At 49.7% G+C, this 15,829-nt stretch overlaps 1 protein-coding gene across 2 annotated transcripts in view; it reads left to right on the forward strand.

Moving 5' to 3' along the window:
* Positions 1 to 15,829, forward strand: part of SNX27 (sorting nexin family member 27) — a 66,736-nt gene that overhangs the window by 24,420 nt on the left and 26,487 nt on the right. For both annotated transcript variants that reach the window (XM_019528401.1, XM_019528393.1), the window contains exons 3-8: positions 2,789 to 2,981; positions 4,290 to 4,354; positions 7,155 to 7,259; positions 9,220 to 9,298; positions 11,867 to 12,030; positions 13,597 to 13,686. In XM_019528401.1, the coding sequence (XP_019383946.1) occupies positions 2,789 to 2,981; positions 4,290 to 4,354; positions 7,155 to 7,259; positions 9,220 to 9,298; positions 11,867 to 12,030; positions 13,597 to 13,686 (696 nt within the window). The remainder of the gene's footprint in view (positions 1 to 2,788; positions 2,982 to 4,289; positions 4,355 to 7,154; positions 7,260 to 9,219; positions 9,299 to 11,866; positions 12,031 to 13,596; positions 13,687 to 15,829) is intronic.

The following is a 15,829-nucleotide window of genomic DNA, read 5'->3' on the forward strand; positions in this document are numbered from 1 at the left end:
TTTAGGTTAGACATCAGAAGGCGCTATTTCACGGTCAGGGCGGCTAGGGTCTGGAACCAACTTCCAAGGGAGGTGGTGCAGGCTCCTACCCTGGGGGTTTTTAAGAAGAGGTTAGATGAACACCTTGCTGGGGTCGTTTGACCCCAGTACTCTTTCCTGCCATGGCAGGGGGTCGGACTAGATGATCTGAGGTCCCTTCCGACCCTAGAAACTATGAAACTATACAGGGGTTCTTCTGCAGGGGAAGGAGGATTTTCAAGGCTGGGTTAGGCCAGTTTGGGATTGACTTGCTGGACTGAAAGGTGAGCATTCACCAGTGCAGCCCTCTCCTGCGCAGCCTGGCCACAGCTTGGAGATCAAGGAACTGACACCTGCTGAAGTAGCTCCTGGTTTGTCACTTCTTCCCTTGCAGCATACAGAAAGGAAATGTTTTCCCATAGAGAATGTGATCCAGAGTTACTGTTCCAGAAGCAGGTGGGGGTTGTGTGTGATCCATTCAGGGCATTGTAAATGCTCACAGTCCCACAATTACCTGGGAGCACCCTCTGCTCTTTCTGTCCAGATGAGACTAAGCTCAATGCCTGCTCGAAGGACAAGGGCCAAGAGTAACAAACATGACTTCCAGTTTAAAAAATAATCTTGCAGCAGCTGGAGGTGCCTGCCGGGGGGCTGGGAATCCATCTGGAATGAAATGCAACCTTGTGTTGCGCCTGCCTGGTTCTTTCCTGCTCCTGACTGGACCCAAGGTAGCAGTTGCTGCTGTGTTCACTTTGTGTTTCCCTGCCTCTGCCAGAGTCCTCCAACATCACGTTATGCCCTGCCAGAAGCACTGAATACATGCTCCAATTTTTTTTTTTAAAGGAAGGGTTTTACTTTGAAAAAGCACCCCCTTTTTGGAGGTGATTGCTCAGGTATCTAGTGCTGAGGCCTGATTGGGATTGTCAGTGCCCCCCTATTCTAGCTGCTGACCTTGGAAGCAAATTAGGCTTAGTGTTAGCATCCCAAGAGCTGTGGAAGGTTCCCTGTGTGTAGTCCCCCTGCCTTTGAAGTCCTTTGCTTCTGTCACCCACCAGCCCTTCCAGTACTGGAAGTGCAAACGAAGTCTAACCCCAGACAGATGGCAGAAGTTGTATAAATTTCTCTTGCTCAGCAGCAAAGCAGCTGCTCCTTTAAAGAAAAGATGTGCTGGAGAGAGGCAATGCCCATGTTTGGTGCTGTTTTATTACCAGAGACACATGAGCAGTATGTAGATCTTTGCCAAGCTGATAAGAGTTTCAGTAAGTAGCAAGGGGGGGACTGAAAGTGATTGACTTCAAGATTGGGGTATTGGCTGACTGATTGCTGAACAGGGAAGACCTTATCTGCTGTGCTCTGCATGCTTGAAGTTACCCTGAGTAACACCCCACCCCCACCTCATTGTCTCCCTGCCCTGGCAGTTGTGTGAGCTGCAAGTGGCTCTCACCAGGCAAGTCCTTGATTTATAACCTCTCTCTGTGCCATGGAGGAATGTTTAGGCTGGTTTATTCAAAGTCCTGTGCATTCTGGAGCTCAGCTTTGCAGGTAGGCCTTGGCTTTCCTTGGTCTGATGCTGAATCCTGTAGCAAACTGGAGGTTTGCCCCTAGCTTCATGTGTGTTCAGTGCATGTGGCATGTTTATGGGCAATTGGTTGCTTTGATGGTAAATTCACACTGCCTTCAAACTTCCCTTGAACCCTCCTGCTCCCACCCTTTGCTGTCCTAAGAACATAAGTGGAGCCATACTGGGTCAGACCAATGGTCCAGTACCCTGTCTCTGACAGTGGCAGGAGTGGATGCTTTCGAGGAAAAGCATTGAACCAGGTTACAGCAAGAGTACCATCTCCTCTGGCATCTACCCTCATTGTTTCAGAGTGCCACCCCTAACTGTTCTGTTTATAAGCTGTTAATAGATCTATCATCCATGAATTGATCTGGTCCCTTTCTGAACCTGGCTACATTGTCTGCCTCTCCAACCTCCTGTGACGATGAGTTCCACGAGTTGACTACTCACTGCTTAAGAAAAGTCCTTTCTCTTGTTAGTATTAAACCTGTCTCCTCATTTCAGCAGGTGCCCCCTAGTTCTAGTGTGCTGGCACTCAGTGAATAACAGTTCCTTATTCACTTTGTCCACACCCTTCATGATTTTGTAGGCCTCTAGCAAATCCCTCCTGCCTTGCCAAACTGGAGAATCCAAGCCTTTATCAAAGTGGGCAGGGTGGATGGTGTAGCGTCTTGGGATGTTTGGCTGAAGAGGGATGCATTTCCTCTTTGCTGTGTAGCTGACTAGTACAATGACAAGGAAGTTTGGTGCCCAGGGCAAAGCCCAAAGCAGCAGCCTGCCCTCACCCTCTGCACAGATCCAGGGGGCACACGCCTCTCCCTGTGCTTGCCCACGACTATGTCTCGTGTCCTGTCCCGGCTGGGCAGCGCTTGTTGGCGTCCCTTCACTTTGGCACCCAGGGTGGTTGCCCCGCTTGCCCCCCACTTGCTATGACTGGCTGAGGCTGCTGGAAGGTTTTCTGAAACCAGCTGTCTCACAGTCCCACTCTGGGCTCTGATGTGTTGAATAATGATGCAGTGGGTAGCAAGTTAACAACCTCCATTGCTGGCCCCTTTTAAATTCATTGGCAAGCTTTGCACAAGCAAGGTGGCTGAAGCAGTTGAGATCTAAGTGCGTTTGGAGCTGGCTGCAGGCTCAGTATGCCTGTGGTTCTTTGTGGGGATTGGATTTTATTGCACTCACCGGACTTCCCTCTCCTGTCCCCGCTAGGTGTACAACGTTTACATGGCAGGCAGACAGCTGTGCTCCAAGCGGTATCGAGAGTTCGCCATCCTGCATCAGAACCTGAAGCGGGAGTTTGCTAACTTTACCTTCCCGCGCCTGCCAGGGAAATGGCCTTTCTCGTTATCAGAGCAGCAGCTGGATGCTAGGCGACGGGGGCTGGAGGAGTACCTGGAGAAAGGTAAGGGGCTGGTGGACTCTGGGCCCAGTGCTGCATTGAAACCACTGGCTTTCAAGCATGTGGGAGCTCCTTCCTGAGGGTCATTGCAAGCACAGCCTCCCCGGCTGGTGCTAAAACATGCACTAGCATTCACCTGCAAGAAAGAGAGAAGGGGGTGGGGCCTCATTTGAAGCTGGGCTGGATTTTTATGACTCAAAAGCCGCAGGAAAAAAGCAAACTTGCCTTGACTTAATGAGGTGTGGATTATTGGCTTGCAGAGCACTTAGAATAACAAAATGTATAATTAGTTTTTAATGCATGAAGGGCCTTTATTTATTGCATTGTATTAGTTGCCAGTGAGCACAAAGATGCTATCTAGAGAGACCTAGGAGGTAAGAGGCTCGGTAATACAGGGAGGACAGCACTTCACCTTCCTAAGGAAGAAAGAGCTTTGCAGTTCCTGGGCCTGGTTTCCTCTGTACTTCCCTCTCAGCAGGGCTTTTTGTGGTTTAACTCTGGGGTCAGCTGCGCTTGGGGTTGTTTCTGGTGCTTGGGAGTGGGGCCTGAATCCCGTTGCTTCTCTGAATGGAGTCTTCAATGAAAAATTCTGCTATGTGCATGCTGCTGAGGAGGACTGGGAAGGAGCTTCCCCACCCCTGTCAGGGGGCTTTACTGGAAGCAGTTGGGTGGTGGTGTTGGATGAAATGGCCTGGGTTGTGCTTGGAGACGTGTGCAAAAAGAATCTGCCTAGAATGGGCATGGCTGTTGCAAGCTCTGCTCTCCCCACACATAGCTTGTGTCAGCACAGCCTCCCATCACCCTCCTGGTCCCCCACCTTCCTGGCGACACTTGAAAGAATGAGGTAAGTTAGTTCTGCCCTAATGAGGGGATCGTTTTGGCCAAGGCTCTTGGCTGGACTTGACCCAGATCTGCAAACGGCACCAGTCTCTGCAAAATGCATGTTTGGTGCATTTTCTTATGGTCAGAAGTATTTTGTCCCATTCCGCTAAATGCTGGATGGCTCTTGCATTGGCTTTCTGCCCAAAATACTGGTTTCACGTGGTAAGAATACCCAGGGAGCAGCTTCCCTAGCCCTCCACACACTTTTTGCTGCCTCTCGTAAGGAGTATACCAGGAAATCTAATGCAACATAATAGGCACATTGCAAACACCTTTATAGGCTTGTTACACTCAAGCCTCCAACCAGTGGCAGAATTATTACCCGTCCCCAACACCTTGACTTCTATCCAAACTAGCCCCTTTTGTGAAAGACACCCTAGCCTGTTTCCAAGGGTGGCTTGCTAATGTTATTTTCTCTGTGTCCTGCAGTATGTTCAATACGAGTTATCGGCGAGAGCGACATCATGCAGGAGTTCTTGTCGGAGTCGGATGAGGTAGGTAAGCAGTAGCTACGCCAAAGTGCTAATCCAGTGCTGCTTTTCCTAGGGGTTCTTGTTATAACACTGCCTCCAAGCTGTCAGTCTCCATGAAGGAAGCAAACACTTAGTGTGACCATAGGAGCCAGATCATTGGTTGCTTAACCTGCTGTATTTTCTTGCACACAGCACTCCCCAATATATGATACACAGCTTATTTTGGAAAGGCAGAATGAAGGAAAAAACATCTTTGTAGCAAGTTACTCTATAGCAGCGGTGAGGGAGTCCACCCTGCCCTCTCTTCTGCTCCCTGTGGGTAACTTTAACTTGTCCCCTAAGGGACAAAAACCACTGTTACTGTATCTCCTTGCTTACAATGCACACTACGATTTTAAGAAGCTGGTTTTCTGGGCGGGGGAAGTATGTTATATGCAAGAAAATACAGTAAGCTGCCCAATTCAGTAGAAAGTTTATGACCAAAGAATGAACTTGCATCAGAGACTTTAGAATAGCCTCATCCTCATTTGGCTATTGGAGAGACCATATCTCCATCGCTGACATCCTTGACAGCCTCCTCATCAGTCTTCTGAGTTCAGATCTCCACAAACATGCTCAATCGTGGGCCTTGCCTTTTGGACACCAGCTTCCTGGCAAGTTGTAAAGCTCAGCGTTTGTTGCAGGAAGTTAGTACAAACATTTCAGATTGTTGGCTTCAGCGTTGCCTGTGACTGTGCAAGTGGCTTTGTGTTTGTGAGCTTTTGGTGTTTTGCAGCATGCTCTGCTCTTTGGTGGTTACAGTAATAGGTCCTATATAAACATGACTGTTTTCTCTCAGCATGGTTTCCTTCTGACTGCAAGACAGCAATTGCAGACAGCTGTTTGCCCACTGCCTGTTGCTTTCCCTTTCCAGACTCCTCATAGTGTGCATCTAGAAGCTTTCCTTTATCCCTGATAAATGAGCTGGTGGAGGTGAATGAAAAGTCCTACCCGCTCGTGACCCGATGTGGTTCCATCTACTTCCTATCCCGCAACAGCTGACTTGCTGCCTTCCTTTTTTCCGAGTTCTTGTTTCTGTTGCTGCCTGAAATCAGTTCAGGCTGCAAAGGGGGTTGGTTTTGAACTGGTTCCTACCCAGGAAAATCACAAAGAAAAAGTGACTCCTCTTAACTCAGCAAAATCCTGAGGGTTTCTCAAAGCCGCGCTCAAAGTGTTTGACTGTTCAGTTCTGCGGCTTTAAGCAGGGGAGATGGGTCAGATTAGAAATGCCTTCAAGGTCCAAATTTCCTCTTGCTTACACCTCTGCTGCCCTACTTAAAATAATATGTCATGGTTGGAGTGGGAAAATGGGTGGTGGGGGGGACCTGTCACTTAGGTAAGAGTTTGCTTTGCAGAGTCCTTTGAGTGGTGAAGGTGCCAGCCTGGCTTTTTGAGTGATCTCTGTTAATTCCTTTATTCCTTCACTGACTTCTGTACGTGCCCTTGAGTAATTTCATATCTCTGTGCCTTAATTTTTGTGCAACAGGAATACTGGTACTGCCCTCCTGCACAGCGGGTGGGTGTATAAGCACCTTGCTGCCTATTGGGTGCTGATGTTGTTATAGAAAAGTTGGGCTGACAGGGCCCTCTGGAGGTTATCTAGTTTAGCCCCCAGATTTGAAGCAGGATCAGCCCTATCCAAACCATCCCAGACAAGTCTTTGTCTAACCTATTCCTAAAACTACACAATCAACCCTACTGTGCAAGGCATCACACCCTAACCTGCCAGAGGTAAGGCAGGGGACAACAGCATTCAGTGTCCTGTTGTTGTGGGGGTGTAAAATGCCCCTAAGAGATCCAAGGCAGAGACTGCCCCGTACTACAAAAGGAGGCAAAACCCTGCACAGTCTTTACGCCTGACCTTGGGGTAAAATCCTCTCCTGTCCCCCAGTGTAGTGCAAGACCCTCTAACCAAAAACTTCCAGGTTTGAGTTTAGGCAGGAGCAATGACACACCCCCATTAAAATCCCCAGCTTTGGCTGCAGCCAACACCCAGTGCTTCTGAAGATGGCAAAACTCCCTCTATGACACCTGTAGCAAAAGAAAGGGGAAAAAAACTCATTCCTGGCCCCATGTGCCAACCAGCAAATGATAGCAATGTGTCCCAGATAAGGCTGAGCTGAGTGGCTGTGAGGCCTATATGAAGTCTCTGATGTGGAACAGCTATTAGAAAAACGCACCTTCCTGCAAATTCTGCACACTTGGTTTGAAGCAGTGGAGTGTACATGTGTAGAACCATTTCCAGGGTACAATATCTCTCTAAGGTCGCTTCTTCTTAGGACTGTCCGCCTGACTCAAGCAGGCAGTAGTGAATTCAGGAATGGGGCAAGGTGGGTATGGCCTCAGCCCCCTTTGGCTGTTCCCTGTTTGCATAAGGTGCTCTGAGCTCACTGCATGGTCAGTACGGGATCCAGCTTGAGCTGCCATGAGCAGTGAGTTTTTCAAATGATCCAGGCAGGCTCTGGCCAGAGCTACCATTTTCCCATGGCCCTGGAACCCAGGGGATGAATGCGTCTGCTCTTCATCCTCCCCCTCCCAACTGAATTCAGTGGCAGGGGAGAGGATGGGACAAGTTTACCCTGCTGGGTGCTGGAATCATGTGAAAGTGATGGCTCCAGCCAGACCCCACACTAAGAGCTCACATGTGCAACACAGCCATAGAGGGGTGTAGCCACGTGCCCCTTGAATCTGCCCCAGGTCCCATTCACAGCTGTGAGATCCCAGCTGACTGCCTCCTTGCTATGCTGACCTGAATGGTTTTTTTTTTTCTTCCTCTCACCAGAATTACAATGGCGTATCAGACGTGGAGCTCCGAGTAGCACTACCAGACATCACCACAGTGACAGTTAGGGTCAAAAAGAACAGCACTACAGACCAGGTGTATCAGGTAAGGCACTGAGGTGTGAGCCCTGTCAATCCTCTCCCCTACTCCAGGCACATCATGGAGAGGTGGGCATTCTCTCCCTGTTCATTGAGGTGGGTGGGGACCTCTCCGCAGTAACACAGCGACCAACCTCACATCTTGCTGAAACGGCACTTTCCTTGGCAGCCTTTGCTGCAAGGGCAGAGTCATCTCTGAATTAATTTCCACTGATACGATCTTCAAGCTGGAGGATGGTTTCTCTAAACACCAGACAGTTTCTAGCTGAGGGCTGCAGTGTCTGCAGGGAAGGGACTGTGCAGACAATGAGCACTTTCAGACCCCCTGTAGCAGCTGTGCTGTGGCTGTCTGGCAGGGCAGAGGCTTTAGTCTTGGTCCCAGTTGCAAACAATTAGCATTATTTAGCTGCCTGGTGGTCGCACTGGTAGGTTTAAGGCCTGGTTCATGGAGCTGTTAACCCCCCTGCCCAGTCCCATCAAAGCTATTTAAACCTCTTGGGCCACTGGGATCTCAGTGGGCTTACTGGCTGAGCAGGTTGACTGGGTTGCAGTCATAGTATCGTAGAGAAATAGGGTTGGAAGGGATCTCCAGAGGTCATCTAGTCCAGTGCTTCTCAAGGTGGTGGTCCGTGGACCGGTGCCAGTCCGCGAGCAACCAGTTGCCGGTCCACAGCGAGTTGCCAGGAAAGGAAGAAATATTTTCAGACTCATAACATTGATATGTCATAGCGCCACAGTTCATACGTTCCAACACTCCAGGTGATGTCACATCGTGCGAGGTGAGGAAAGAGAAACAGCTGGTCACGCATTTGTGTAGTGTTGTTACATGCAGTTGCTGCCACTGGCTGAACCGGGCACCAGTCCCTGGCCTGCTGGAAAAAAAATTGCTGGTCCACCACATCAGATAGTTTGAGAAGCACTGATCTAGTCCACCGTCCTGCCTGAGGCAGGATCAACCCTGTCCAAACCATCCTGTACAATCCATAATCTAAAATCTACATAAGCTTACCATCACCCTGACATAACACAGACATCACACCCAAACCTGCCACAGGGAAAGCAGGGGAACCACAGTGCCAACATCCTCCTTCTATGAAATGTTATCAATATAAGCTCAAGGGGTCTCAGGTAGAGAAGGCCATGCCCCCTGCTACAGAGGAAGGCAACTTCCCCTGCCCCCTCAGTCCATACCAATCTAATTATGGGGGAAATTTTCTTCCTGACTTCAAATCTGGTGTCAGTCTGACGCTGAGCGGCGGGGCAAGATATTCTAGGTAGGACCCTCCAGCTTTGGTCCCTGCAGGTGTATTGGCACAGCACAGTGAAAGTCCCCAGCCTGGGCTGTAGCCAACACCCAATGCTTCTGAGAAAGGCAAGAGTTCAGTTCTGAAGTGGGGAGTGGACATAATTGATAGCAGCCAGCACGTAACTGAGAATGCAAGCACGTAGAATGAGTGGGGAGCTTCAGAAGGAAACATTCACAAGCAGATTATTGCAGCAAGGGGGACAGGGAAGGGGTTTTCATGAGAGCAGCACCTCAGGCAGTCTAGATCTGCACAGGTAACACTTACTTACGGATCAGGCTCTTAATGCAGTTGGGGGACAGCCTATTGAATTGCATGGCTCCTCCACTGAGGTTCCACTTCACTGCCGCCCTGTCAGCATACTAGGCTGAAGTGCTGTTGGTAAAGCTCCTTGGGGAGGAGTGCACGTGCCTCGTATTAGGAACTGAAGCTTGATGCATCAGGAGAAAAAATGACCTAATTGTTTGCAGCAGCAGTCTTTAAAATCTGGGGCAGTTTAGAGTCAGGGAAGAGCAGAAGCTGGTTGCATATGGAACAGGACCCTGCAGGAATAGCATTCAGCTTTTTCATGGTGACTCATCCATGGGATCAGAGACTGGCCCCAGCTGAATGAACGCTGGCTCTGATGTTGCTGACTGGGTTTCTGGGTTGCTTGCATTTTAGGCCGTGGCTGCGAAGGTTGGAATGGACAGTATCACGGCCAACTACTTTGCCTTGTTCGAAGTGATCAATCACTCCTTTGGTAAGTCTCTTAATCCCCTTGCTGCTGACAGCCAACTAGGGAAATTGTGCAGTGGCCGCACCTGCTGGCACTCTTACTGAGATCTTAAAGGCTCGCTCAGGATGTGAAGCCCCCTAGAGAAACTAGCCAAGCACAGGAAGCTGCTAATGAGGAGTCCTTCAAGTCTGATTGGGGTTTTTGCTTCTGGTAATGCTCAGCTTTGCTTTTCTTCTTAAGCCATTCAAGAAGATGGGCTTGTGAAAAGCTAAGGCATGCCCTTAGACTGAAGGATTCCCATGTGCAGGGCACTGGAATACAGCTACCTCTGCAGTGGAGCAGCAGCAAACTGCATCTCATGTAGTCGGCAACATCACAAAGCTTCCCTCAAGGGCACTGTGGCAGACTTGCACTCCCATAGAAAGTATCACGGGATCTGTAATGATTGTTCATGACTGCCAGACCCTGACCGCCTCCTTAGAAGCTGAGTGGATGTCTTGGTTGACCTCAGTTGAAGGCTGAGATCCCTGATGGTTTCTGGTTTTAGACGATGGTACTGTGCCTGCCAGACAGCGTACACTGTGCGCCACAGGCAAGCCCTCAGATCAGAGGCAGAAGCCTCTGTTTTACACCCAGGGTCACAGCACATTTATGGAAGCAGAAGGAAGTCAGTCAGTCACTTTAAGTTCAGCGAGCAAGTAAATGCACTAGCTTTTCTCTGAGCCCAGCAGTTGTCCTGGTCCTCAGCCATGTGCCACGACTGGTGGGCTGACTTTTGTCCTAGTGGCTCTCGCTATGCTGCTGATTGGGCAATGTGGACAAATACCATATATTCTCAAGTGCAGTACACCCCAGAATACAATACACAGCTTGTTTTTGAAAGGCAGAATCAAGAAGCAAAAGAATCTTTCCTTGTAGTAAGTAACTTGAGTAGCTACAGAGAGGGGACTTAGTCTGCTCCTTGCTCCACTTCCTGTACACAGAGTTACTTTTACTTTTAATCAGCAGAAGGTAAAGCAGCAGAAACTGTTGCTACTGTATTTACTCACTTATAAGTGCACTACAGTTTCAAGCAGTAGTTTTTTGGGGAGGGGGAGAAGGCGCAGATGGTATGCGAGACAATATGGCATCTTGCAGCTGGTTTCTGCTTGCTTTTGCATTCAGAGGGGTTTGCAGTCAGGCTTTGACTCTGTGTAGTTGGAGTTAAGTTGTTCATCTCTCTAGTATAGTTTCCTCATTGAATATGGCCATGGAGTTGATTGTTGCTTTCCCAGAGGTGCTGGGTGTCAAGATGACAAGACGGGGTTGATGGGCATCACCGAGCCCATGGTTGTAATTATCTGCGTGTGCTTTGGGACAGGGCTGAAGGGTGCAGGCACAGCTGTGTAGCAAGCTCAGATCTGGAGTAGCTGGCACCTGGGAGGTCAGGCTTGCGATGCTCTGGCAGAGTTTCCTGCAGGAAACTCACCTTACTGGAGCCTGCTATTAATTCCTCATTTCTGTGGGTGCCACGCTCCTCAAACTGCAGCAGAGAGGAAAGCACTATCGCTAACCTTTGGCTGGCGCACTGACAGCGCTCTCCCTGAATAACCCCTTCCTATTTGTATGCAGCCTGTTCAATTTCCCTGAAAGCTGCTGAGCTCCACGTGTGATGAACCAATGCTGCTACCTGAATGTGGGGCAGGAAGGTTACTGGAGCGGGTCAGGCTCACTCATGCTGTTTTTTCTCCCTCGTTGTTTAGCAAGGCAGTTTTCTGATGCAGCCAACTCACTGCAGGTGCTTTAGTGGGTGCCCTGCAGAGCTGAGCTTGGACAGCCTGAAGGCAGCTCCTTTGACTTTGCTGACCACTGCAACAGGCTTTGTTCTGGTCCTGATGGCAACCTGCCAGGGCAGCGTGTGAGAGACTCCTTTTCACTGGGGAGCATTTTAGAGCTGCCCTCAAGAGTGTGTATTAAAGTGTTTGTGTGCTGCTTGAAAAGGCTTAGACAATGGGCCATAACAGTCATAGTGTTTTAGCTTCCGCTGTGTCCATCCCCATAGGTCAAAATGTTGTCCTCTCAAGTTTGAATGCTCAAAGATGCAGGATAAGTAGGGAGGCAGCGCTCTCTATGCTTAGTGACAAGTGAAATCAAGTCCCATCTGATGGAGACGGTCTTACTCTGCTGAGTTTAGATGGTTTCAGCTGAAGCCTGGCCTAATGGAGCTGCTTTTCTCTTGACATTCAACAGCTGGGAGCAGCCTTCCCCAGACAGCTGGCCAGGCGTCTGGGTGGGTTCTGGTTTCAAGCACATTCCTCTTGCCCATTGTAGGTTGATGTGAATGTACTGATAGCAAACCTGGTCTAGTCCTAATGTGCCGGAGGCAGGTGGTGGAAAAAGTTGGGTGTAGGGAGGAAGGATCTTGAAAACAGGCAGGGCTGTGTCCTGCCCTGGCTTTTCAGCCTAAGTTCAGGCCATGTCCGTTCGTTGGCAATGTGTAATCATTTGTATTGTGGAAAAGCCTGGGAGCCCCAGCCCTGGGTAGGCGCTTATTGTGCGAGGCGCTGTACATCTGGAGCAAAGAGCTCACTCCTCTCCCTGTCTGCCCTGCAGTGCGTAAGTTGGCGCCCAACGAATTTCCTCACAAACTCTACGTGCAGAACTATACTTCGGCGGTGCCGGGGACATGCCTGACTATCCGGAAATGGCTGTTCACCACCGAAGAGGAGGTCCTCTTGAACGACAATGACCTCGCGGTCACCTACTTCTTCCATCAGGTGGGCTTCAGCAGCAGGGAAGGGAATTTTATTTATCTTTCTAAGCTAGGCCTGTCTGATGTAACTAGCATCAGCTCTTGTAGCAACTCCAAGCACTTCAGTCCAAGGTAGTGGATAACCTCGACCACCCCGCCTCCCCGCTCAGTTTTGAAGGGGAGGCTAGCTTCTCTGTAGATCAGTAGTGCTCAGCATTTGGTCCTGTGGGCCAGATAAGTGGGGCAAAGTCAGTCCACGGGCCAAATTGACCAGCATATCAGGATCAGGCTATGGGGCTGGCACTGTCTTGTCCCCATGCCGATTTGCCAGGAATTGACCCTGAGGTCTGGTATCATTCCCTCCCACTCATTCATGCCAGGATTAGACCCTGGGGGCCTGATGTTCCCCCCCCCCCACCCATGTGTGCTGGGATTGGGTCCCCAGGGGCCCAGCACCCTCCCCTCCCTCTGGGATTTCTCTGTAGGTGCCTGGCATTGCCCCCTCTTACTCCAGGATTGGGAATCCCAGAGTCACACTCTTGTGCGTTCGCTAGTAGACACCAGGCCTCGAGGTGCTCAGAGTCTGGAGCTGAGCCCATCGCTACTACCAAATGAAGTGAAAGGGTAAACTATCACCACCCTTATCTTCCCAGCCAGGTTCTGAGCGATTAGGTAGTTTGAAGCATCGCAGCCACTAGAAAGGGTTGTTGTGGAACAGAGACCGGTGGGGATGAGAAAAGGCACTTGGTCTAGCTGTACGTGCCAGGGCCCTGCAGAGCCAAGTCTTCTGTTGTGCCAGTGTGAGATCTGCCCTTCTCCAGGAATGAAACAGGAGAAAACCCAGCCCCCCCATATGACCCACTCTGCTCCATCGGAGCAATGTCCACAGCCACCCTGGAGGCTCATTCAGCGTAGGGGCTGCAGTGGAATGAGCTTCCCCTTGGCCATTTACCAGGCAGAGCATGGCCTAAACCTGTGGTGCCCAACCTTGTTGCCCTGCATACTGGATGGGCAATGTCCAGTCCAGCTGAGGAGAGGGTGGCTGGGCTTGCTAATTTAGCAACGAGAGAGAGGGTGGCAATGTTAATTGCCGCCAGTTCCCTGCTGCCACATTTCCAGATCTGTGGAGAGCCCTGTGGGCCGGATTCCTTGGCTCTGCAGGCTGGATTTGGCCCATGGCCTGGGAGGTGAGCACCTCTGATCTAGAGGTTAATTTAGGGGGCCAGGAACTGCGTTCCACTTTCCATTCCAGCCTTGGCTCGGAGCACGTGTTGTGGCCAGGACAAGATCTGGGAGCCGGCACTCCTGGATTGCATGGCTTGGCTCTGTTGCTGGGCCAGATAGATGAGGGGCAAACTGAGGACTGGGACTCCTGGGTTCTGCTCTTACCGACCCACTGTTACATTTTAGCACATTGTTTCATCCACCCAGCTGAGTTCAAATCAGTGCTGTGGATCTAATAGTTCTCCTCTGTGCAGAGGTGCTGTGGCCTTACAGGGTGTTTGCAAAATACTACTTATTGCACCAGCAAAGAGCCCATCATTAGCTCCTGAAGGCTGAACTCTCCTGTTTGATCTCTCCTTCTGTTTAGGCTGTAGATGATGTAAAGAAAGGCTACATCAAAGCTGAGGAGAAGTCCTACCAGCTGCAGAAGCTGTGTGAGCAGAGGAAGATGGTCATGGTAGGTGTGTTTCTCTCATTACTTGTAAGTGTCTCTGCTTCCTTTCGCAAACAAATCGTAGCCCAGCTTATGCCATCTAGTATGTTTGTCCCAGTAAATTAATGACTCCAGCCACAGACGTTGAAAAGAGTGCAGCCAGACTGCCAGGCATAGTATACGTTGTGAAAGTCAAGTAAAACTATGTGCATTGGCAGTAGCCGATTCAACAGAGAGCAACTTGAGATTTACAAATACAGGTTCAACATATTCACATATCTCACACCATCATGGTCTACAGTAGAGCTAGAACTGTGCCCCCTCCATATGTGGCATCAGGAGTTCTGGAGAGGTGTTGGTTTAGCATGGGTGGGATTGGCAGGGTGCCTGAGCACTGTGCCAGCATGTGTGTAAAGACTCGCACAGCACCTTCCTGGACACCTGCTCCATTTGGAGAATTCCTCTTCCTAAAGGTGAGGATGCAAGGCTAGGTGTGGTTCTGCATGAGTGTGTGTGAGACCTGTGGGATACAAGACACTTTTGTGGTGTCCCTTCCCATCCCTATCTACGTCACTTGTTAAGGCCTTTAATGGTCTTGTCTGTCCATCTGGTCTTCTACTCCCACAACAGTCCGTACTGGATGTCTCACAGGAAGGTATTAATCCCCTTTTCTAGAGCACTCTGCACTGCTGGCACTTCTGTTGTCTTCCCAACCTTACTGATACATTCAAGCTAAGTTTTAGTAAGAAACTGGTTTGCTCTCATGAATAGGACTTCACAGACGTCAGTAGCTGAGCTCCAGTCACTGGAGACGCAGGAGGCCGGAAATACGGCTTGGAGCTCAGAAAATCCATTGGGTGTGGAAATGGAGTGACATAGTGGATTGCCCTGGAGTGCCAGCTGGAATTCTCCTTCTCAGCTCCTCACGTGCTCTCTAATAGCAGCCCAGCTGGCCTGGTGTGAACCCTTTGTGGGTTGCTGCATTAGGAACTTGCAGTGGACTTTAAGCAGGTCACCTGACATGCTGCAGTTCATGAAGTCGAGACCTTTCACTTGGATAACCACCTCGTGATCTATTGGCTTATCCTGGAGAACATTAAAGCAGATGGGGGTGGGGGGGATTCACCTTATGAGCTGCTGTGACCTCTCCAGACGTGTTGGAGCCCCCATGTTCTTAAGTATTGCTTTCTTCACTAGCCTGTTTGAAGCACAGGACTCTCTTTTTGTTCCCGGCTCTGGCCATGAAGCCACTTAAAGCTTTTTCTTAGTTTACTAAGTGCTGTTTACTCACGCACTCACTTTCTTTCCCTGAAAATCAGTCCTCCAAAATTTGAGGGTTGTCAAGTGGGGAAGCTGATTTTTCTCCACTGGAATAGAAGCATGGAGACACTATGGCACGATGGCTGCTGATCTTCTGTTTTCTGTACATAGCATATGACTGCCCTCCTGCAGCTGTTTTGGCTATGCCAGGATGGTTGTATCAGTTCCCCACATGAAGTTAGCAGTCTCTACTCTGCCACTCATCAGCTGTTCAACTGCCTCTAGTTGAGCTTTCACCGGTATACAGATGTCACGAAAAGATTTCCCCCCCTAACTGTGCAAGACAGGTTTGTGCTGATGTGGGTTTCTCCTTTGCTGTCATTGCAAAGTGCGTTGAAGTTCAACATTTTCATGCTAACCTCTTACTGTTCCCTGAACTTTCTTCCTGAAATTCCTGTTGGCAGCTGCTGTTTTTATATCTAGTTTGCCTCCCTTTCTTATTCCTGCTTCTTTCTCATGGCTTTGTCTCATTGGAGTTCCCAGCACTGGTGACAAGCTGCATTTTCAAGAAAAAGTCACCCAGATGAGAGCATTGTCTCTTGCTGTACAGTCTTTAAGATGCCAGAACTCGTACCTTGGAGCCTAAAACTGTTTGACACCCATATTGATTTAATTCCCCACTTCTACTCAAAAACCCAGGCTTAGGCTCTGGCCCTGCTATAAATTTTTCCCTCCTTCCTGAGGCCTCAAGTCCCTGGCTGCTGTCTTGGGTTTGCTCCAACTCCTCATCAGACTTGCATGCACTGTTTTTAAACTGTCTGCCTTGACGTTGCTGACAGATGACGTAGCCAGGTAGAAGTTGGCATAGGATTTAGGAAAAACTAGTGTTTTTCTGAGTGCTCAGTGA

The sequence above is a fragment of the Gavialis gangeticus genome, unplaced genomic scaffold (assembly GCF_001723915.1).
Source record: "Gavialis gangeticus isolate Ggan-Ray unplaced genomic scaffold, GavGan_comp1, whole genome shotgun sequence".
Lineage (NCBI taxonomy): Eukaryota > Metazoa > Chordata > Crocodylia > Gavialidae > Gavialis > Gavialis gangeticus.